General features: G+C 35.6%; 1 protein-coding gene across 3 annotated transcripts in view; it reads left to right on the top strand.

Moving 5' to 3' along the window:
- The window catches only part of ITPR2 (inositol 1,4,5-trisphosphate receptor type 2), a 420,025-nt gene that overhangs the window by 110,449 nt on the left and 286,232 nt on the right, over positions 1-23,344 (top strand). For all 3 annotated transcript variants that reach the window (XM_025047398.1, XM_015590049.2, XM_006912698.3), the window contains exons 11-15: positions 8,610-8,761; positions 12,360-12,459; positions 12,952-13,112; positions 18,793-18,934; positions 20,974-21,135. In XM_025047398.1, the coding sequence (XP_024903166.1) occupies positions 8,610-8,761; positions 12,360-12,459; positions 12,952-13,112; positions 18,793-18,934; positions 20,974-21,135 (717 nt within the window). The remainder of the gene's footprint in view (positions 1-8,609; positions 8,762-12,359; positions 12,460-12,951; positions 13,113-18,792; positions 18,935-20,973; positions 21,136-23,344) is intronic.

Genomic DNA, 23,344 nt, shown 5'->3' with positions numbered 1-23,344 from the left:
GTTGGATGTCAAGGGCTGCTTTTCTCTTTCTCAAGGTTTATTTTTATCATCTTCAACGTGACTTCTTCAGCATGGTGTGGGACCAAGAGAGTTCTACTTCTAGCACCATGATTAACTTGTGTTGCCATGGACAAGTCAGAGAGCTTTCCTGAGACTCAGTTTTCTCACCTGTGGGATGAGAATGTTTACCTTACACGTCTTGCCTGCCTGCCATGAGGTTAAAATATGATCAGACAAATGGAAAGTCTTTGAATAAGAGATGTTAGTAGGCTAAAAATGCAAGTTATTTCTACTAAAAGGGCACCATATCAAAGCTTCAGATTTGTGCAATTGAATTAAATTTCTGAGCTCATCTCCTTTCAGCTATATACTATTTGGTGATGCTACCGATGATTCTGGGCAGAGCTGAGTAGGAGAATATAGAGTATGAAGTTTTATGGAACAGCATAAAAAATATAAATAAGTAATAAATCCATTATGAAGTTTACTGTTTGTGTTAATTAAGATTTTATGTAGATTTAATAGATTTTTTTCTCTTTTTATTCTGAAATACAATTCACCTCTAAAGAGGAGAAAGAACATTCTTCTGTTTTAGCAATACTTTAATTACATATAACACAGTTGGATAGGCTGTAGAAGTTTATGGCTGATGTCATCTGTCATCTCAGAGACACATCCAACTGGAGACATTTGTTTTCATTTTTTTCTTCAAAATCTCTTTCTTGACAGTAAATAAAATTGAAGATAGGGAACAATAAAGATAACAACATGGCTTTTCATTTTATAGACCATTTACCACCTAGCAATAATTATCTTTCTGTTAAAAAAGAAAACAGAGGAGCAGTTAGAGTTTAGCCTGTGAAAAATGAAATCAGTTTCCCAAAACTCAATGCTCTTTTACCTCAGATCTGGGTTACAGTACACTGAGTTCACTGTGACCATGCTAATTATTTTCTTTCCCAATTTTCCCTATGTCGTCTATTTAATATCCAGTTAATATTTTTCCTGTAATTTAGGAACCTTTATCAAAATGTTGCCTTCCAATTTTGAAATTTCAAAGGTTAATGCATGGTGCTGCTGAAATGAGGTGGTGTGTGTCAGAGCTCCCATTAAGACCCAAATTGCTGTATTTATTTTACAAAAGAGCCTATTATTTGCAATCTTACAAATGTACAGCATCCACAGGGACTCTGTAAACATTGGAACTATGTCAAGCCCAGCTGGGAACCTGACAGTCATTTGTTTATTCTGCTCGAAAGGCTGCATCTTTTCAACTGTCTCTTTGAAGGAGAATTTTTTGGAATAACACCTCCCATTTAGCATTACTGTACTTATGTGGAATGTGATCTGATTTTTCAAGGGAGTGCGTTTTGTCTATGCTGGGGATTCTCGACCTCAGTGGTATTGATGTATTAGGCCAGATAATTCTTTGTTGGTGGGGGTGGAGGTGGGGGGCTGTCCATTGTAGGATGTGCAGCAGCATCCATGGGCTCTGTTCATGAGATGCCAGTACTAGTTCCCCTGAACCCCGGTTGTGGCAACTATAAGTATTTCTGGAAATTGCCAAATGCCTCCTGGGGGCCAGACTCTCTCCGTATTGAGAACAGTCAGTCTTTGTGCATAAACATACATAAACTGAAATGTCCTAGGAACCATGAAACTTTGCTGAAATATACTTGAAAATTCTATTGCAGAATTTTTCTTTTGGGTGCAGGGTATCAGATTCTGAAAGGAGACCACCAATTTTTTTTTTAAAGTTTTACTATACATCAGTGGTGAGGTGATAAGTAAAAAAAAAAAGAAGAAAAGGTCACATTAGGAATTAGTTTCAGAGTAACAGATTGTTAAGGAACCAAAGCAAGAGAAATGTTTGCAGCTTTAAATGGCATAATTCTATCTGTTACATAAAGTCAACCGGAAGAGCCCCGGAGGGTCTGAACAAAAACATAGATGCCTGCACATCATTATGCTGTTGTGGTCTCACACAGGTCTGAATCAGCCCTGAAAACACATACGTTGTTTCTTACAGAACGTCTCTGGCTCCTAACAACAGAATTGCAACGTGATGTCTCTGCTAAAAATTTGATGACTCACAAATGAGTCAACACAGAAGGTGTTCCTGGAGGCTAACTGCAGTGCTGCCACCGGCAGCCCCCAGGATGGGCTTCTGCCCAGCAAGCCATTAGTTTACTTGGCTGGCTTTTCAGAAGGGATTTTCTACCTGTTTAACCTGAGAGATTGTATGCTTTTCCTTCCAAGTGAAAATGCTAGTTTTATAAGAGCCCAGCAGACTACGTTAATGTTTTGAGTCCTTGCATTCCCTAAATTAAGAGTGGTTTGGATAACTGGCTCTTATTAAATTTAACACCTGTCTAAGCTCTATTATACCTTACTGTATTTGCATGGTGCTCCTGTAATTCCGAGTAGGGAACTAGTGTTTTTGTATCTTCTTACTTAAAAAAAGATGTGGGTTTATAAGCAAAAGCCATAAGCACACAATTTTGAACAGAATCATTGTCATGTTATAGAAATATAATACTGATTTTCTTATATATCAAAGCTTGATCAGACATTTAAAATTGTATACTTATAAGTTATTATTCATATTTCATTATTTAAAAATTTTGAGGAGCTGGCTTGGAGTTCACTGTCAAATTGATTACGAAGAAGAGTTTGTTAAACAGTTTAAGAGTATAAGAGATTTAAAGCAGGATGCTTAAGAATGCAGCACTCTTAAGAAACTTCAAAATATGGTGGAAGCTCTTATTCACACATAAACAATTAAGCTATTTATAAATGGAACTTATTTATTCATTAAAGCTTTATTAATGAAGGACCAAAATAAATTATTTAGGGATACAGTAGTACATTCTACTTTTTCTATGTAGTTAAAATTAAATCATAGGTCTTAAATACTATGAATAATTCAGAGCTTTAATAAGTGAGGTTTTTCTATGTTTGGAAAAGATTTTTATTGTTCACTGTAAGAGTGTCAAAATAGAGAGGTCCTGACTACTTTTAGGGCCCCCAGGGAGACATTACCAAGGGGAATGGAATAGGAGGGCAAGCTCTAGGAATTTCAAACTGTTCTCTTTTTATTAATCTAGAAAATTTATTTTATTAGCATTTCAAAAGAGGAGTGCATACAGGAGGATTAACTTCTGCTAAATGAACTCACAAATAACTGATGTATAAACCACAGTGCCAACTTTCAGCTGCTAAGTGCATCTAAATTGTTGGGTCAGTTAGTGCATTTTCCTTGAAGGAAAATCTATATCAAAAGATAAATTGTTATTATAAGATTGTTGTGCAGGAGATCAGGAAATTACATGACACATGCTCCTTTTAGGGATATGGGATTCCTCCTAGAAGACTGGAATATTAATTCATTGCATCTACAGTAGGCACTGGTGAGAGAAACTCAAATTCTTGTTCATTGACTCTCCATTTATTTAGGTTACATGCTCGTCTTCTATTAATAAAGCCTTTCTTCAAACATGGCTCAATATTGGATTTTATTTTCCATAGTTAAAATCACATTTTAATTGTGCCTTTCTAATAGTCCACTGAAGCCACTTGTGCTGAAATCCATTGGCCTACATATTCACAAAAATTCTTTGTAATTTTTCTACATCTGACTGATCTTGTCAGTTATTTCTATGTTCTTACCCTCTGAGGCAATCTTCTCTCACGTGTTAATAACACTCATTATGTTGGTGGTCCTTTCTTTTAGCTATAATAACATTGCAAAATCCAGAAAATAGTTTTTTTTCTTTCTTTGTGATATTCTCTTGGTCGATTTCTCCCCAAGTTTTCACATTATATGATATAATTAAAAACAAACTTTCCTTTCTTCCTTTTAGAATGATCACTTCCTCATCTTAAACCTCTTTCTTCCTTCTCTTTCTCTGCTTTCTTCTTCATCAGGGTCTTTATTATCTTCAATATTAGATGTCACCACCATTTGAATCATCATTTTTATCACTTCCTCCCTCCCTCAATCCCTTCCTTCCATCCTTCATTGTTTTCTCCTCCCTCCCTTTCCTGTTCCCTTCCTTGTCTTCTCTCCTTCCCTGTCACTCCCTCCCTCCCTTCCTTCTTTCCTTCCTTCTACAGCTTTATTGAGAGATAATTTACACGCCATAAAATTCTCCTGTTTAAAATGTATAAACCAGTGGTTTTTTGTACATTCACAGAGTTGTAAAACTATAACCATTATGTAATTTTAGAACATTTTTATCACTCCCCAAAGAAAGCCTGTATCTGTTAGCAGTCACTCTCTATTCCCTCTCTCCCCTAGGCCCTGGCAACTACAAATCTACTGTCTCTATGGGTTTGCCTATTCTGGACATATTTTATATGGACTTATACAATATATAACTTTTTGTGTCTGGCTTCTTTCACTTAGCATAATATTTTTAAGTTTCATGCATGTTATAAAATGTATATGTACTTCTTCCTTTTTATGGCCAAATAATGTGTGCATATACTACATTTTGATTATCCATTCATTATTTGATGAACATTTGGATTGTTTCTATTCTTTGGCTATTATAAATTATGCCGCTATGAACATTCATGTACAAGTTTTTGTGTGGTCATATATTTTCATTTTTTGGGTGTTAGATACCTAGAATTAGAATTACTGATCCTATGTTATTATTTTGTGGACTGCCAATTCTTCTAAATGGCTACACCATTTTATGTTTCCCCAGCAGTATAATGAGTGTTACAGTTTCTCCACATTCTCATTAACACTTGTTATTGTCTGTCTCTTTGATTATAGTCATTCTAGTGTATTTTACTAATTAGTAATGATATTGAGCATCTTTGCATGTGCTAATCGGCCATTTGTATACGTTCTATGGAGAAATATATATTCAAATCCTTTGCTGAATTTTTAACTGTGTCTTTTTGAGTTGTAAGTGTTCTTTATGTATTCTGGAAACAATTTTTTTAATCAGATATTTGATTTACAAGTATTTTCTCTCAGACTCTGAGTTTTTTTTTTTAATAGACACTATTTTTTAGAGCAGTTTTAGGTTCATGGCAAAATTCAGTAGAAAGTAGAGGTCCCATATACGCTCTGCACCCACACAAGCACAGCCTCCCCCACAATCAACATCCTCCACCAGTGAGGTACATTTGTTACACTTATTAACCTACACTGACACATCATTATCGCTTAAAGTCTATAGTTTACTTTAGAGTTCACTTTTGGTGTTGTACATTCTATGAATTTTGACAAAACTATGATATGTGTCCACCATTACAATATTATATAAAATAGTTTCACTGCCCTAAAAATCTTCTCTGTTCTGCCTTTTATTCTTCCCTTCCCCCTAATCCCTGGCAGCCATTGATCTTTTTACTGTCTACATAGTTTTGCCTTTTCTAGGATGTCATACAGAAGTAGCCTTTCAGATTGCCTTCTTTCACTTGGGAATATGCATTTAAGGTTTCTGCATGTCTTTTGTGTGGCTCGATAGCACATTTCTTTTTAGTGAAGCATAACATCCCAGTGTCTGGACGTCCCACAGTTTATTTATCCATTTACCTACTGAAGGACATCTTGGTTGCTTCCAAATTTTGGCAATTATAAATAAAGCTGCTACTGCCATCTGTGTGCAAGTTTTTGTGTGGACATAACTTTTCAGCTTATTTGGATAAATACCAAAAAACATGATTGCTAGATCATATGGTCCAGAGTATGTTTCATTTTGTGCAAAGCCACCAAGCTGTCTTTCAAAGTAGCTGTACCATTTTACATTCCTACCAGAAATAGGTGAGTCTACATTGCTCCATATCGTCATTAGCATTTGGTGTTGTTAGTGTTTTGTGTTTTGGCCATTCTGATAGATGTGTATGGTATCTCATTGTAGTGAGTAGTGTCTCATTATGGAATTTGCAAATCCGTAATGACATAATGTTGGAGCATCGTTTCATGTTTATTTGCTGCCTGTATGTCTTCTTTGGTGAGGTATCTGTTCAGGTCTTTGGCCCATTTTTTTAATCGGGTTATTTGTTTTCTTATTGTTGAATTTTGAGAGTTCTTTGTACAGTTTGGATAACGATCCTTTATCAGATATGTCTTTTGCACATATTTTCTTCCAGTCTGTGTCTCATCTTGTCATTCTCTTGACAGTGTCCTTTGCAGAGCAGAAGAAACTGGTGTCCATGAAAGCCAGTTTATCAATTACATCTTTCATGGATTGTGCCTTGGATGTTGTATTTTTCCTGCATATTCCTCTTCTTCTTTTTGAGTACCACATTCATTTCCCTTTCCTTCTTCTTCTCCTGATCCTACCTTCCAATTTTAACTATCTCTTTTCCTTAGGTCTTTCCCCAACTTGTTATAAGAGTTCAAATGCAGGAGATGAACAAAACTGTATAAAGGCTATCTAAATTTCAATGGAATGATTAGAAACCAAAATCATTTCAAGACCCAAAGTAATAAATTTCAAGTAATAGACTTTCACTTCGTTGGCTGCTGCCAAAAGGTTGTTTGGGAAGAATTCTTTTTTGCTCACAGGTGATCTCTAAAGACCAATCCCAAGCTTGAGATGCCATGATCCTAAGCTGTCCTGTCACCGAGGCAGCCATCTCCCCCAAATCATTTGTCTGGCCAGGCTACTCTTATTAGGTTATTTAACATTCTGATTTTCTTTTCTCAGGATGTGAGAGTGTTTTTGCCCCTCACAGATTTTGTCTGCAATTCAAAGACTTTCTTGCCCTCCATGTGAATTGGGTCTCTTGAGCCATGAAAATTTTTTCATTTAGGGAGGGTTCTTAGCCATGAGTTCATGCCTACCCTTTGAGAAGTGCTCATTCAGTGTTGAAGGGGTCCAGCCCAGGCCTCTGGCTTTAGTTAGCTTGGATCGAGGCATGACTAGTTGAGTTTGGAGTTCATCATTCACTAACACCACCCATTGCTCCCCTCCCTTTCTTCCTCTTCTCTCTCCTCCTACCCTTTTCAATCCCTTCTCTCCACCTTCTTTCTCTCCTTTTCCTCTCCCTTCTTTTTTCTCCCCCTTTTTCTCTCTGGTCCTTTCTCCACTCCTTTTCCTCATCCTTCATCTCTTATAGGTAACTGCACTCACCTCTTTGTTTAGAGAAAATGATAATACTCATCTTTCCCTCAAATTTTCATTGTAAGATTAGTGAGAATGACCAACAGAATGATTGGTGTCATAAGAGGTGTTGTGTAAAGTCAAAAGTACAGCTTTGTTATTGTTTCTGCATTTCCTTCTTTCCTATATCTCTACACTCCTTTATGATACATGGTAAGTTAAGTATGACTTTTTCTGATTAATAAACATAGCTCATAATTGCTGATTAGAAACAACTATCATAGGGCTCAGACTACCTGGGGAGAGGTTGCTAGACCTTTACCTTCATTTAACTCTGAGTTTTGATCTCTGCGGAAGACGTTTAAGGCAAAGATGACGAGAGCTGCCAGGTGCTGCTGAGCTGAGTGGGGTCCTGCTCCTGCTTTAGGAACCCTGGCTTTTCTTCTCCCTGTTCACGGTTCAGAGGTGCTACCAATTTGTACAGCATTTACACAAGACACCAGAATGAAACTGCAAGGGTTTTCTGTTGCAAGGAACATGATATTCACAATCTTGGGATGGAACTTCAAGTGAATATTTTGGAATGACCAGGTGTGATATTTCATTGTCATAGCAGCCATTAAATAAATGCTTGTTGTTGGATATGGACTGCTTTCATTTTCCTTTTGAGCATCCCTTCCCTCCCTCACTTTTATTCAACTTCCTGTTATGGTACAATGACAATCTCCCTCTCATTTTAAAATTTCATTTGTTTTAATAAATGCGTCTAAGTAATTACTTTTATGTACTTAATTACCAAGCGTATGCTACACTTGCTGTATCACATTTTGGCCTCCTGTGTGTGCTTCACATTCTTCCATGAGGTTTGGGACTTGGGGAAGTTCAAGTAAAAATACTGAATCATCAATCTTGTATGGTTGCCTGCTTAAAATGGCAGAGGTGTACTAGAAATACACTAGAAATATTGACCAAGTTTCACATCATCATGAAGGCTTCTATTTATAAAGATCTTGCTTATTTTTACTTTATGTATCATTACATTATGTTCTTGGATCTAATGGAACAAGCCTATGAACTGAATGGGAATGTGGCTGTTCTCTCCAGCTTTATGTCCCAATTATGTTTTGGGAATTAGGCAGGAACTCTGAAACACTGCCATGTTAATCTATTAAATCTAGATGATTCAACACACTGTTTCTTCTCTGTGTTTGTTTTAAATGTGGAATGATCAAAATTACTACTGTGCAAATAGGTTTAATACAAGGGAAGGGAACATAACTATTGTGACTGTTAGTGCCTTGATAATTTGCCCAGATCCAACCAACCCTCCAGGAGTGTGTGACTTATCACTGTTGATAATAATTACCTCAAAGGCTATCAGGCCTGACTTGCTCTTTTTGTTTGATGCAAAATAGACATCTCTATGATCCAATGAAGAAATTGGGTTACAATGGACAGATTTAAACCTTATCTCCCAATGAATTGGAGAGTTTAGTAAGAAATCTAATAAAAGTAAATAACCTTGTACCTCCTTACCAGAGAGATGGAGATCTTCCAACTTCAAAGAAGAAACGCCAGGCAGGGGAGAAGATCATGTACACCTTGGTCTCAGTCCCACATGGAAATGACATTGCGTCTCTTTTTGAATTGGATGCCACAACTCTTCAGAGAGCTGACTGCCTGGTTCCAAGGTAAGAAAAATATTATGGTTAAACGATAATATTACTTTGAATAATTTTACTCATAGAGAAGGAATTAAAATCATAATGTTATTATAATATGTGTGATATCAAAGGAGCAAGCAAGGGTGAAGAACAAGTGTATAAAAAAATCATGCCTCTTTTTGAGTAGGTTAACATAGTTTGTTTTATCATAAATATTAAAATGTGTAGGACCAAAGAAATTCTGAAAAGTTCATAAGAATCATTTATTCCTATTACTATGGCTTTTGGTTACTAAAATGGAAAATAATTTAGAAGTTTTCTATTAATACTTATATCACTTATTTTTATCATGTCAAATTCTGCATCTTTTCCATTCATTCATTCATTCATTCATTCACCTATTGGTTTTTTAATTTAGTCATTCAGTCAACAAATCTCTATTGAACATCAGTTACATTTCAAGCATTGCCTTTGTTATTGGGAAGACAACAGTTAATAAATTAGTTATGTACTTAAATTCAAATCGGGGAGAGAGGCAATAGACAAACATAAAATATAAGGTTAGGAAAAGAAAATGCTTTGAAGAGAAATTGCAGAGTATAGAGAGGTTCTTTTAGGTGTGAGTGGTAAGAAATGGCCTCTCTGATTTAGAACATTTGAGAAAAGATGTGAATGATTTGAGGGATCAAGTCCTCTCCATTAGAAGTGTTTCAAGCAGCAGGAACATGAAATGGAAAAATCTTAAAATTTGCTAGGTGTGCTGAAGGGCTAAGTTGGAGACCAGTCGGACCTGTGAGCGATACGGAGAAGAAGGATTGATAATGAGGTAGCTAGAACTTAATGTAAGAGAATGTCTTACATTCTTTAGCTTGGATTTGATTATTTTAATTAAGCTCTTTTGTCTACAACCTTCTACAAATAGCACTACAATGCATAGAGGAGTCGTGCTCATATTATGAGGTCTAGTGGGATGGTTTGATATTGTCCTTGAAAGAGCACAGTTTAAGATGTGCTCTTGGGCAGATAGCAGTGGTTAGACTGAAAGTACCAATACAAAATGCAGACTTTGTTGTGTAGGTTACTTTCAGAGAGGGTGAAAAGTTACTGTATTAACACTGCTGAGAAACATTGCTCCTTGAGCTTCCCAGGGTGTTTCGTAGTTATTCTCATTCATGGGAAATGTTGCTGAATCTTGGCTTTATGTGAGCTATTTCTCACTCTTCTCTGTTCCACCAGTAAAGCCAGTAAAGAGATTCCCCTCTTAAGGTTTTACCTGATCTGGGCTTTTGGCCTTCTCTTTTGAATGTTGGGATCTTAATCCTTACTATGACTAATCATTTTAGATTTTAACTTGACAAAAATAGAGTCCTTCTTGAACTCTAACCAAGAAAGTTTGCTGAAGGAAATGATAAAAAGGATGTCATTGTAAAGTGCATGACCCATGACAAACCTCTGAGCCTTGCTTTCCATGGAAGTGTTAACCTATTACTATTCACAATGATTGAAGCCCTTCTCAGTATAAAACAGAATTTTGTATTAACATAGATTCATTTGTCATTAATTATATTAAAGCTAATGTTAATTAACACTTAGTAATAACTTCTGTTATGCTATAACTCTTGGGCACTTTCTAAGTGCTAAGCCCCACATATATATTATTTAATCCTGGCAGCAACTCTTACAAATCAGAAACTAGAGACTTAGGTAGAGCAGTGCTTTTCAAGTTGACTCTAAATTGCAGTTACCTGGGTGAGATCTCTATGCTCTGGCTGCACCAAGACCAGTGAAATCAGAATTTTGGGGGGTGAGATGCATGCTTTACTTTTTAAAATCATTACCTCGGTATTTGATCCTGGAGTACATGAACTCAAAGCCTATACTCTTAACTACTATGCTACAATGCCTTCATATTTTAGGTGGCATAGGTCCTAAAGAGTTATTTATTTCCAAAATTCTTGCAAATTTCAAGTTGTTATACTCATGTAATCTCTTAGTTTGGAAGCCAGCAATCTAGGCTGACTCAATACATACATATTGAGCAAGTATAAGAATAAGACTAGGGGAAATGGCCACATGGCTGAATAAAGTGTGACCCCACTTTCCAGATGTTTACAATATCTTGGGGATGACACCTGAATCCAAATAACATCTCCTGTGTAATTCAATGCAGAAGATGACAAATGGTAAAACAGTTATTTCAGAATTTCTGTTTGTTTAGACAAGGATTGGATCTTTGCTAGTTTAGATTTTTGAAACTTAGTCTCTATTTTATCTTTTATGAATGAGCAGAACCTTTATGTTGAATGAAGGCCCTTGGTATTTTATTTGATTTTCTTTTATTGATCTTAATGGTTTCTGTCTCGTGTTGTATGACTCATTTATATCTTATCTTTCCTACTGAAGTCTTAGCAGCTTGAAGGCAGAGAACTTACAATTTTTTTTGACATTTACCCCATATTTGTTAAAGAAATGATAAAATATTCACTAAAAATGATAATATTTGAGTTGGATGAAGTTCTAGCTGTCCTTTCTCAGGCATTCTCACAATTTATAGGCGATTCTTGTTATTCCTGGTGGGTCAAATTAGCAACTACCGAGCCATTGCTCCTATGGAAAATACAGGGTTAGGATCCCATGAGCCTTTGGTTACAATATTTTCAGCAATTAATTAATATATAAACTTCTTTTATGTGTATTTCTGTTTAAAGACACCTTATTTACTATATAATGTTGTTCGTTAATCCTGAACTCATGTCTATTGGCACTACAACTCATGTCTGAATGAAGCTTATCTAACATGACTTATTTTCTCCATAAGGCACATCACAGCCTTATTCGTAGGAATAGTGGGCAGCACTTCAGCACTATGCTTGGGGACTGTTTTAAAGAACACATTCACCAACAAAAAGCACAGAAATGTGAAAAACATGGCACTTAATAGATCACGAAAAGGACATTTGTTTACAATATGAGAGCAGAAACAAGAAGGCAAAACATTGCCTTGTTCAGCCTGACTGGGCATATGTGTGTGCGTGGAGGGTCTCAAATTTTTTACCACTCTGCACATGTTGGAGGATGACCACGAAAGGGTCCTGAATATTGATTTGGGGGTTCCAAATTTCAATTGAATAGGTAAATTCACAAGTGCAAAATCCATGACTAATGAGGTCCACTGTGTATACTTTTACATACAGATGTAAAAGAACTATTATCGGACAGCAATTTTAATTGAGTTGGTTACTTGATCAGTGCAGTGCCTCTCACTTTAGCAGATATCAGAATTGCCTGGAGAGCCTGTTAAAATACTAATTGTTGGGCCCCACCTTCTGAGTTTCTGAATCAGTGGACTAGGGTAAAGCCTCAGAATTAGCATTTCTAATAAGTTCTCAGGTGATGCTGCTGCTGCTGTTCCAGGCGCCACACTTTGAGAACCACTGGTCTGGGTGATAATACTGCATATTTTGAAATAGTCTACAGCTCAGGTATTTTCCTTCAACCAGACTGATCTATACTTGATTCAATTACTAGTCTAAAATATATTTATATTTATATCATGTATGAAACTATCATATAATATAGAAGTGTGCTAAGGTTTTATAATTTTAAAATATTATTTTGCCTTTAGGAACTCATATGTTCGGTTAAGACATTTATGTACCAACACATGGGTAACCAGTACGAGTATCCCCATAGACACAGATGAAGAGAGGCCTGTTATGTTGAAGGTAAATGTTTCTGAAAATGGTTTAATTTTAAGCCAAGTGTTGTGTGAATAGGATTGGGGGTGACTGATATGTTCCTTATCTTCACCAGTATTAGAGATTATTGCCATTCATTTCATTGGTACCTGTGTCTACCAGTTGCTTAGGTAGCTTGGCTGCAGCAGGGCTGTGATTCAGGAGGATGCAGCATAGCTACCAGAAGAAAGGGCAGAAGATTCTAGGAGTGTGTTTTCTCTGCTCTATTTAAACAGAAGCAGAAGGCAAGTGTGCAAGGGGTGCGTTTCCAGTCAGGCTTTGAGGACAAGGCAGGAAGTGGGCATGGACGGTCTGTGTCCCTTCTGCCTTTTCTAGGGGATGATGCAGGTGGGAATTACTGTGTTTGCATTATCTACTTCTTCTTTGTATTTCTTAAACCGTGCTAAGATGTGTTAGCGAGGAATATTGCAATTATTGAAAAAAGAAACAACTAATCTTAATGGAAAAAACACATTGCAGATTGGAACTTGCCAGACCAAAGAAGACAAAGAAGCATTTGCCATTGTGTCCGTCCCGCTGTCCGAGGTCCGAGACTTAGATTTTGCCAATGATGCAAATAAAGTGCTGGCGACCACAGTTAAAAAGCTGGAAAATGGCACAATAACTCAGAATGAAAGGAGGTTAGTAACTTTTTAAAATGGCTCATAAACCATTCAGAGTCGATTGTCAAACTCTTGCAGAAAACCCTTGCAGAAAAAGTGAATCATGACTCCTGGGACTATTTAGAACGTTCTCTATAGCGGCGCACCTGCTTCCAAATGAGCAGATCATGGTGAGTGAATGAAAATGGTGACATTAAAATCTGGTGGAATATTTGCTTTTTCCATTTTAGCTTGGCTTGAAAACAGTTGTTTTTTGGTTACTCTCTGAACTTTCCGTTTAAAAGTTTTATAAGAGATTCACAATACCTTTTGCTGCACTCGATTTGATATTTTGGATTTCTAAAGGCCATAAAAGAAGTTCTATGTTTTTTTTGTTCTTACTTAGTCAATATACATTTCTCTGCTCAAGTACCACAAAAGGAACACATTTGTCATATCAGAAAACAACCTTTAAGGTGTAGCTCTCTGCCACTATAACTTCCTCAGAGAAGGTGATTTCTTGATTCTTCAGCTCTGGTTTTGGAAATAAATGAGAAAGAGAATGATACTGATAGCTATCAATTATTTTATCCCTACTTTGTGTTGATACTGTGTTAGGCACTGTAAATATATTTTATCTAATTCTTCATTCATCCCTGAGATGGACACTATTCCATTTTACATACAGGAAAATTGAAAGCTTACGTAAACTGCGGAAGCTCCCACAATTGGTGGGGGATTCAACCATGTGTGTTTTAAAAGTACACGTGCACAAGTATTCTTTGTATTTCCCCTCTCTGTAATCTGCTACATACTTTTAAATTTAAACAGGAAACAGCCATTTACCAATTTCCCAGGCATGTATTCACGGGAATCCTCATACACATCTGGCGAGATGATAATTGGTATAAGCACTTTGGAAAATAGTTTGACAATAACAAGCAAAGTTAAAGGAGCAATTGCTTCTCATCTAAGTGGAATCATACAGTATGTGTCCTTCTGTGATTGGCTTATTTAATTTAGCATACTGTCCTCTAGTTTCACTCACAGTCATATGTGACAGGATTTCCTTTTTTAAAGCTGAATAATATTCCATTTTACGCATATATTAGCATTTTCTTTATCTATTCATTCATCGATGGATGTTTAGGTTGTTTCCATATCTTGGCTGTTGTTAATAATGCTGCAAAATCATCTAGCTCATAGAAACAAAAAGTAGAATGGTGGTTCCCAGGGACTGGGGGATGTGGAAGGAAGGGATGAATTCCTACTTAACAGATATATAGTTTCATTTACACAAGATGGGTAAGTTTTAGATCTTCTATATTACATTGTTCCTATGCTTAGCAATACTGTATTGTACACTTAAAAATTGGTTAAGAAGGTAGATCTCATAAGTGTTTTTAGCACACACACACACACGCACGCATGCACACACAGAAGCAAAGAATCCATGATTCGCTCGCACACACACACACACACACACGCATATACACACAGAAGCAAAGAATCCATGATTCGCCGGGTCCACTCCTAGGCTGAACATTCTTGATCATCTATCCAAAAGAAGCTCTTACACATGTGACCAGGACACATGTTTAAGAATATTCAACCTTATTCTAAATACCCCCGAACTGAAAACCTTCCAATTGTCCATCACCAATTGAATAAGTAACATTTTAGTATATTCATACAATAGAATACAACGTAGCAATGAAAATAAATGAACTACATCTATGTATAACAACATGATAAATCTAATAAGCTTTAGATTGAGCAAGAACTAGACAATCACATTTACTATAATATTATTTGTAAAGTTCAAAAAACAAGCAAAACTAAACCCTTTATTTGGGGTGCTTAAGAAATTGGCAGAGCTATAAAGAAATGAAAGAAAATAATTGTCACAAGAATCATGAGGTGTTCTCCTTTGAAGGGAGGGATTTGAGGAGGCTCTGCAGAGTTTCATTTTCTGTTCTAGGTAGTGGCTTCATGGGGTTCATGTTATAAGTGTTCCATAACGAAACATATATTTTATGAACTTTTAGAAATGTACCTTACTATACAAAGGAAAAATGTCTAACTTGCTTCCTTCCACCCCTATCAATAGAAAAACATCATAAATATGGAAACAAATGGAACAGCTATTTATCCGCTTTCTCTGTTCTTACCTTTGTTTTTCCCTTAACAAAACTGCATTTGAAGACAGCTATTATGTGTTCAATCATACCTCCACCCCTGTTGGGAGAAATGAATAAAGGCCAGAGAGTGACACAACTGTTTTACTCTTCTACATATAATTAAATATCAGAGCTAAATTATGACAAATAGTGGAATCTGATGTGTAGATAGCACTTTTTATTTGACTGTTATTTATCTACTAACGCTTTCTTTTGATGAGTCTGTTTGTCACTCTCACGTATGCACAGTTTACTCAGCCTCACTTAAAAAGTCTCCTTTGCTAAGCATTACAGTGTTCCTTGAAATAAAAAACAAAGATTAAGATTACAAGCACTCCACTATTGCTGACTATAACCCAGTTATTGCTGGCAGTAACTGAAAAAGTAGTGCAAGCTACTTTTTCAGTTACTGCCAGAGGGAATCTTAACTTCTCAAGATGATTCTAAGGAAGATGGTGGACCAGGACTGACCAAGGACCATGCATTTTAATTTCCTCTGCTTCCTTCCCCACTGTTTTAGAGTGAAAAACATCGTAGCAAAAAAAAAAAAAAAAAGATCTTGCCTGAGAAATATGAAGTTGCAGTTATTAATCTTAATTTAGTAATTTTGGAAAAAGCCACCTTCTATCAAAATTCATTCAAAGCTTCCTGTCAGTACAGTAGAGCTTATGGCATAGTTGAATGCACTTACATAATTTTCTTGGTTTTAGAATTCAATATAAAATTCTTTCCGAAAATACCTCACAACTCTGACTTTTTCCCTCTGGAGAATAAAGTTATTATTAGATATTCTTTTACTCTAGGAAGAATAATACAAAGTCAAAGGGAAGGTGTTAGAATATTGCAGATCTGTCTCAAGATGCCTGTGTTGTTCAAATCCTCTCTTTCATGACTTCCCCTTTACTCACCCTAGGAATAGACTCTGGAGGCACAGCTCCTGTGTTATGCTCCAAGATCCCTAACCTCGGATATTTTTCAGTGGGATTTCCTCATCTTATTCTGCATAGCCGCACCAAGAAAATAGAGACTATTGGGAACATGTGAGGATGGAAGGGGGTTAACGGCTACTTAGATCTGAAGGAAGAAGACGCATGCAATCATAAACCAGGATTTTTGCACCATGTTTAACCTAAAAAGATGTAGCATTCCTGTGCAGCATATATAGTTCAATATTCATTTATTTGCAGTCTTACTGAACTCCTGGTGTTTACCAGGCACTAGGCCTTGTAGCATGTGTACCTGCAGTGGGAATGCAGTGGTGAATAGCATAGACTGTAGCCATGTCTTCATGCAGTTTATGGGCTTGAGGGTTGGTTCTAATTCCTGATGGTAGAAGCTCAGGTTAAAGAATATGGTCTTCTACCATGTGATCACCAGATCAGTTCTTTTGATTCAAAGTTAATATCTCCCAAAAGCAATATCGTGTCCCCTTAAATTTTATTTGCCTGTTATTACTATCCCTACACTAGCAATTTTTTTGTTTAGTATTGAACTAGGTGCTTCTTTTTCAATACTATTTATTTCAGACTTCTTGGTCATTTTGTTCTAGTAATATCTCTTTAGAGCAGCAGAAAGCTGGATTCTAAAAATCAAATCTGATAGTTTATTTTAATTTCCTAAAGTTTAATTACTTTGCATTTGATAACATGTTGTATTTATTTTGATATCTAATAGTATGTTATTTTTTTTTTCTTTCATTAGTGTATCTTTTTTTTCTTTTCCCTCCACTTCTTTATTGGTTTCTGTTAGATTGATGTTTATATTTTCTCCCCTTTTTTCTTTTGCCTCTACTGGTTTAAAAACTATAGATCATATTTCTGTTCCTCAGCAATTGCTCTTATGTTCATAGAACATAACATTTTAACTATACTTTCGTACATTTAAACTGTATATTCTTTCTTATAAAACTTGAAGATGTTAACTATTTCTTCTTCATGAGAGAAAACTACCTCAGAATGCTTTAATTATGCACTGATATTCCGCCTCCCATATTTCTTGGAATAGTTATCTGGAATCATAGTTTTGCGTTTATTCTTTTTATTTAAAAATTGTATTGTATTGTATTTGATATATACAAAGGAATTAGAAATGTGTCATAAATTATGACATACCATCTTTTTTACTGAAAAGTTTAGTTTCTAAAAATTATTTTTTATTTATAAATTATATATCTTAATATATTTTTATCTCTTCCTCTGCTTGCCTTTATTTCTTGTATCTCACTTTCCTCTGGGTTCACTTTTCTTCTTGCTTATATTCATACTTTATTCAATGAAGTTATAAATCTTATTAGTTTTTACATACATGTAAACATCTTTATTTCACCTCCACTCTTAAATGATACTTTATATATGGAATGTTAGATTGACAATTATTTTATTTAATTATTTTTAATCTCTAGTTGCCATTAAGAAATCTGCTGTCAATGGAATCTTTAATCTTTATTCTTTATTGGCATTTTTTGCTTTATTTTCCAGTAATTTTGTAGATTTTTTTTCTTTGTCGTAAAATTTTTATTTTTGTTTGTCTCACTAGACACCGAGGGTATGATTTTAATCTGAATATTTATGTCTTCCATCAATTTTGGATAATTTTCAGACATTTTCCTTCAAACATTGCTTCTTTATCTTTTTCTCTTGTCTCTCTTTTGGAACTCCTATTAGGTGCATGTCGGAGCCTCTTAATTTATCTTCCTCTCTTTTAACTTTCCTTTTATAATTTACCTTTAAAAATTTTTCCTGTGCTTCTTTCTAGATCAATTTTTTGATACTATCTTATAAATCAATTTTTCTTGCAATGTGTATGGCATAGTTTACTTTCATGAATTAGATTTTTATCTAAATGGTTATAATTTTATTGCTCAGATTTATTGTATCTTTTGCTTATATCTACCTATTCTTCATTCATACCTGCACTTTTGTATATATGTTTTCTTTTTTGTACATAATCGCTTTATCTCTTTGAGGATCGAAAACACACTTATTTAAAAGTTATTTAGAAATTCTTCTGCTACCTGCCTTTTGTTGTTAATGAATTGTCCTTCTGCTTTTTTAGTATGACTGTTTACTCTGCAGATCATATTTGTTTCCCCTATTGTATACAAAGGGGAAATTGCAAGGTGGTGAGGATTACAAAATGTAGTTTGAGTCAATTGTAAAAAAATAATTTGAATATAGGAATTTAGAAGTATAGCTGTTCTCCCTTAAGCAGAAATATTTTTTATTGCTGGTCAGTCATGGAAAAGCATTGGTGGTATCCTCCTATTGACTGGTCTGTTGTTGGGGCTCATGTAGCTTTATTTCATAACAGTCTTTAGATACTTGATTGGAGCTGGAGGTGGGAGTGGGGACTGGAGGAACTGGAGAAGGAATATTCTTTTAGGGATTCAGGTAACATTAATGGCATTAAATATTTTGTCAATTAAAGAATTTTCATCAATAAATATTTTCAGTTTTGCAGTGTTTCAGGTCTTAGTGTTTATTCAAAATTTTTCTAAAATTGGCACCACAGAGTGAAATTTCCTTTTCATTTTATGATAGGTTTGTAACCAAATTATTGGAGGACCTCATCTTCTTTGTTGCTGATGTACTTAATAATGGACAAGAAGTTCTGGATGTGGTTATCACTAAGCCAAACCGAGAACGTCAGAAATTAATGAGAGAACAAAACATATTGGCACAGGTGAATATTTTCATGTACTAACTTTGCATATTTTAGTTTTTGAATTATAGTATTAGGAAAGTCCTTGTATTAGTTGCCTATTGCTGTGTTATAAGTTATCCCAAAATTTAGTGGCTGAAAACAACGAATACTTATAGTTCCTGTGGATTAGGAATCTAGGAGTGGCTTAGGTGGACAGTTCTTGCTCAGGGTATTTCACAAGGCTACAGTCAGATGTTGACTGGGGCTGCAGTCATGTCAATGCTTGAATGGAAGAGGATTCACTTCCCAGCTCATTATGTAGGCCTCTCCACAGGGCTGCCAAAAGAGGTGGCAACTTGCTTTTCTTAGAAATGAGGAGTCCAAGAGAGAGCACCCAGATGGAAGCCATAGTCTTTTTATAACCTAATCTTAGAAGTAACATCCCATCACTTCTACTGTGTTCTGTTTGTTAGAAGTGAGCTGATAAATCCAGTCCATGGTCAAGGAAACAGGTTTATACATAGGATATGAGTTCCTGGTGGCAGGTATCATTGGGGGCTCTCTTGAAGACAGCCTAACACAGACAGACCTCTAAAAAGTCTACATGGTCAGACTATCTTCAGAAAGTATGCTGTAATAATTTTTTAGGTAAAATTTGCGGGAGAACTTGAAAACTGCCATCTTTATCTGCTTCCTACTTCCTTCTCTATCTTCCCCAGGAAAAAAGGGCAGTCTATTCATCAGCTAACAAGTGCTTGATATGATATTCTCGTATTTTTTCCCACTGGAAGTCTACAGCTGCTCCTGTACTGTGTCTTTCTGAAATTGTTCAGATGCACTAGTAAATTAATTCACTTACTAATAATATGCACGTATGAACATACCTGCCCGTATGCATTCTTTTTATTCTGTTCATTGCTGTATAAAGTAATGGGCTTGTGCATTCTTTAGGTGTGGACTCAAGGAAGATACTTAAATAAAAACCATGTTCTTAATATGCATATTTTTGTGAAGTTGTGAAAGGAAAATGGTAGACATTGTCAGTTAATAATTCTATAGCTGATTGTCTGAAAATATAAAATCAACATTTTTCTCAAAGAAAAGAAAGGTGGCAAATCTAATGAGACAATGTCTTTTCTGACATTAGCATTTCTTTTGTATAAAGTATTTGATTTCAAGGACCTTTAGGACCTTGAATGATTTATTAATATTATTTCAACCAACATATATCAAAACTTTTTTTCAGTATTATAAATATAAAATTCAAGGTTTAGTGAATACAGAATTCTTGAGGAAACTTTTATTCATATCATATTTTATGAGCTACAAATGACCATTCCTTTCTTTTTTGCTTTCTTGTGTTAATGCTTATGCCCGTGCCTAGATGCTTTTTCATAGGTGGTCCTACCTGCTGCCTAAAAAAAGTTATATTCTTCAATGCTTTTTAAATACTTCTCAACCACTTACCTTCTTAGAAGAAGAATCTGGGTCACTGAGTATCACCAGCTGCCCATGTGGGTCCTTACTTGTTACATTTGAATGCTGATACATTCATTGGTTTGGCCACCCTTTTATGTATCAAGAACAATAAATTAATTGTCTATTTATAAAGAGGTTAAGAAGTAATATTTGGTGGCAATTTTCTGATGTCAGCTCCAGATGAAAATAAATGTTTCTTTATATTATTTTGATTTTAGAAAGTTATAGAAGATAATAGATATAAAGCCTATAGAAATCAAATTGTATTTTAGTTCATCTGAATATGTTCATGTAACTTGGTATAACCCAACATTTTTTATTTTCTTATTTTAATAAAATATAATATATAAACAAAATTAAGTATTCTATTTTAATAATGATTTTGTCATTAATTTAGGGAATCCTTTTAGCAATATTTTTCTGTTCCTTAATATGTTGATCCTGTATTATAAAATAAATGCTTTTTTTTTTTTTTTGGTTTATTATATTTCAAAAGTGTTTTTGAGTCAATGTGCTTATTTAAAAAAAATTAAAACAAATTGCAAAATGTGCACCTTCATTCATCAGAATAGGCTTTTTTTTTTTTCTTTTCCTGATAGGTATTTGGGATTCTTAGAGCACCCTTTAAGGAGAAAGCAGGAGAAGGCCCAATGCTGAGGCTTGAAGATCTGGGAGACCAAAGATATGCTCCCTACAAATACATGCTGAGGCTCTGCTACCGTGTGCTGAGACATTCACAGCAGGACTACCGGAAAAATCAGGTCAGAGGGTAGCCCTTAAGATTTAAAAAGTATGGACAAGGTTCTTTGGTTACTCTTCTAGAATATATAAAACATGAATGAGAAATTCCACTTTGCAGTGAAATGTTTTATATTGGTAACACACAAAAATGAACTACAAGTATTTTTGAGCTAACATGTGCAATTATTCGTCCATGTAAACTTGAAATCGGTGGGGGAGGATGTCTGAGTCCTTCTGTGTGTATGGAATTAACTCCTGCTGGTCAGGAGGCATGGTGGATGCATTCTGTAAAGAGGAATGAGACATTTCTAGGAACGTGCGAAGGACTGCATCATCATGTAAAGGCCTAAGAGGTCATTGTCTTATGGAAAAGATATGACATGTGTGCATCTGAAACATAAGAGAGAGGCAAAGAGGGGACATGAGAGATAAAAGGCAGTCTTACAGGAATTCAGAAGAGAGAGAGAGCTCAGTGGTGGCTGGGGAAACCCAGGAAGGGTGCTTGGAGAAGGAAGCATTTGAGTAGGATGAGAATCATTTTCATAAATTGTACAGGAATAAGCTTTTTAGCAAAGAGGGACGTATGAAGAAAGAATGATGGAAGCTAGAAAGGACACTTTTGTCCACAGATTATCCTAACTGAGGAGAACAGGGAAGCCAGGTGTGTCTTGGGATGTAGATACGTTACCTGCTGCAAATGAAATTTCTTTTAAGTCACATTTTTTATCTTAAAATAAGTAATATTTCACAATGTGTTCAATAATATACATGTTTGTTTAATAAAATTGTTTAAAATGAATTATTATTTGGTAAACTAGTGTCCCATGTTTCTCTTAGTCTGAGAGATGAGTGCATAGACAGTAAATTTCCCTGATGAGTTGAGTCCAGAAGACAGGATGTTGGGAAAGAGGGCCGGTGAGGCAGGTTGGGCTTAGGCACAGGGGACTTAGGATGTCAGGCCTTGAGAGTGGAGGCTATCTGGGAATAGTTAGTAGTATTTATGGAGTGCTTACTTTGTACCAGGCTTAGCTCTAAGCACTTTTCACAGTTTAATTTAGTTAATACTGAATTAAGATGAGTAATTGAGGCACAGAGTTTAAATAATTAGCCAAAGATTGCACAGTTTAAAGACTGGAGCCAGTGTTCAAATTCAGACTTTTAATCATCACAATATTTTCTCTTAGTAGTTTGAAAGTTTTTTGGCAAGAAGAAAATTATCGCTTGAAGAAAAATGTGTTAAAATACATTGGCTTTGAAATTCTGTTTAAAGATTTTAAAAGTCTACAAAAGAATATGTAAAACAGATTAGTCAGGAGATAAAAAATATGACAAGTGAGGAAGGGGACAATATGAACAAATCGTTAAATACTTTTTAATATAATCCTAGTTGTAAACATCCTTCTTCCCAGGTGAAAATGCTGTCATTGGAATTATTTTTCTCAGCTTCATTGTATTTCTTTAAGATGTCAAGATAAAGTTGGTGGAATTGTTCTTATTTTATTGAAAGAAAAATTATGTTCCAGAACATTAAGTGATAGACCTTCGAGCACTTAGAGAATAAGTGTCCCAGAATCCCCAACATGAGGGCCTATGTTGTTATGTGGAGGTTTGTGGTGGGGGGAGCTGGAGGTAGAGGTTGCTCAGTGTTCTCTGCTTGGCCTCGTTTCTCTTCTTGAGTCTAAGAAATACTTTGCTAGGCAGGCCACCACTCACACATACAAACTATTGTTATTAGATTGAGTTAAGTAAAAAAATCAACAGGTCTATAGAGTTTACCTGGTTCTCAGTCCCATGGGCCAACAGCATGTACCATTTTTGATTGTGCTCAGCCTTTGGAAGGGTCCTGGGGACCCCCTTTCTACAGCACTGCCCTGTGCTTCAGTGTCAGTCACTTTGGGTTTGATTGTTCTGCCAGTCCCTCGTAGGTTGCCTGGGCAGCACATCTTAACTGGTGTCTTTTCTCAGTCTGTCAAGTTGTGATACACAAAGTTCTTTTTCACTCCTCTCAGTCTTAGCTAGGGACTCATGAGCCTAGTGTGCTGAGGAGTGTGTAATTTCTTCTCTGAAAACACTTATCCTTTTGATAAGTAGAAACACACACACACTAACATGTGCGTGCGCACACACACACCTTCTGCTTCTATAATTTCTCCTCTCCTTTGTTCTTAGTTCACTCTACCTAGGATTATCACGTCTGCAGCCAAATGTTTATTTACTTTTGGGAATCTG

Source organism: Pteropus alecto, unplaced genomic scaffold (genome assembly GCF_000325575.1).
Source record: "Pteropus alecto unplaced genomic scaffold, ASM32557v1 scaffold103, whole genome shotgun sequence".
NCBI classification, from domain to species: Eukaryota; Metazoa; Chordata; class Mammalia; order Chiroptera; family Pteropodidae; genus Pteropus; species Pteropus alecto.
The sequence above is the reverse complement of the archived record's forward strand: the minus strand, read 5'-3'. Positions and strand labels throughout refer to the sequence as shown.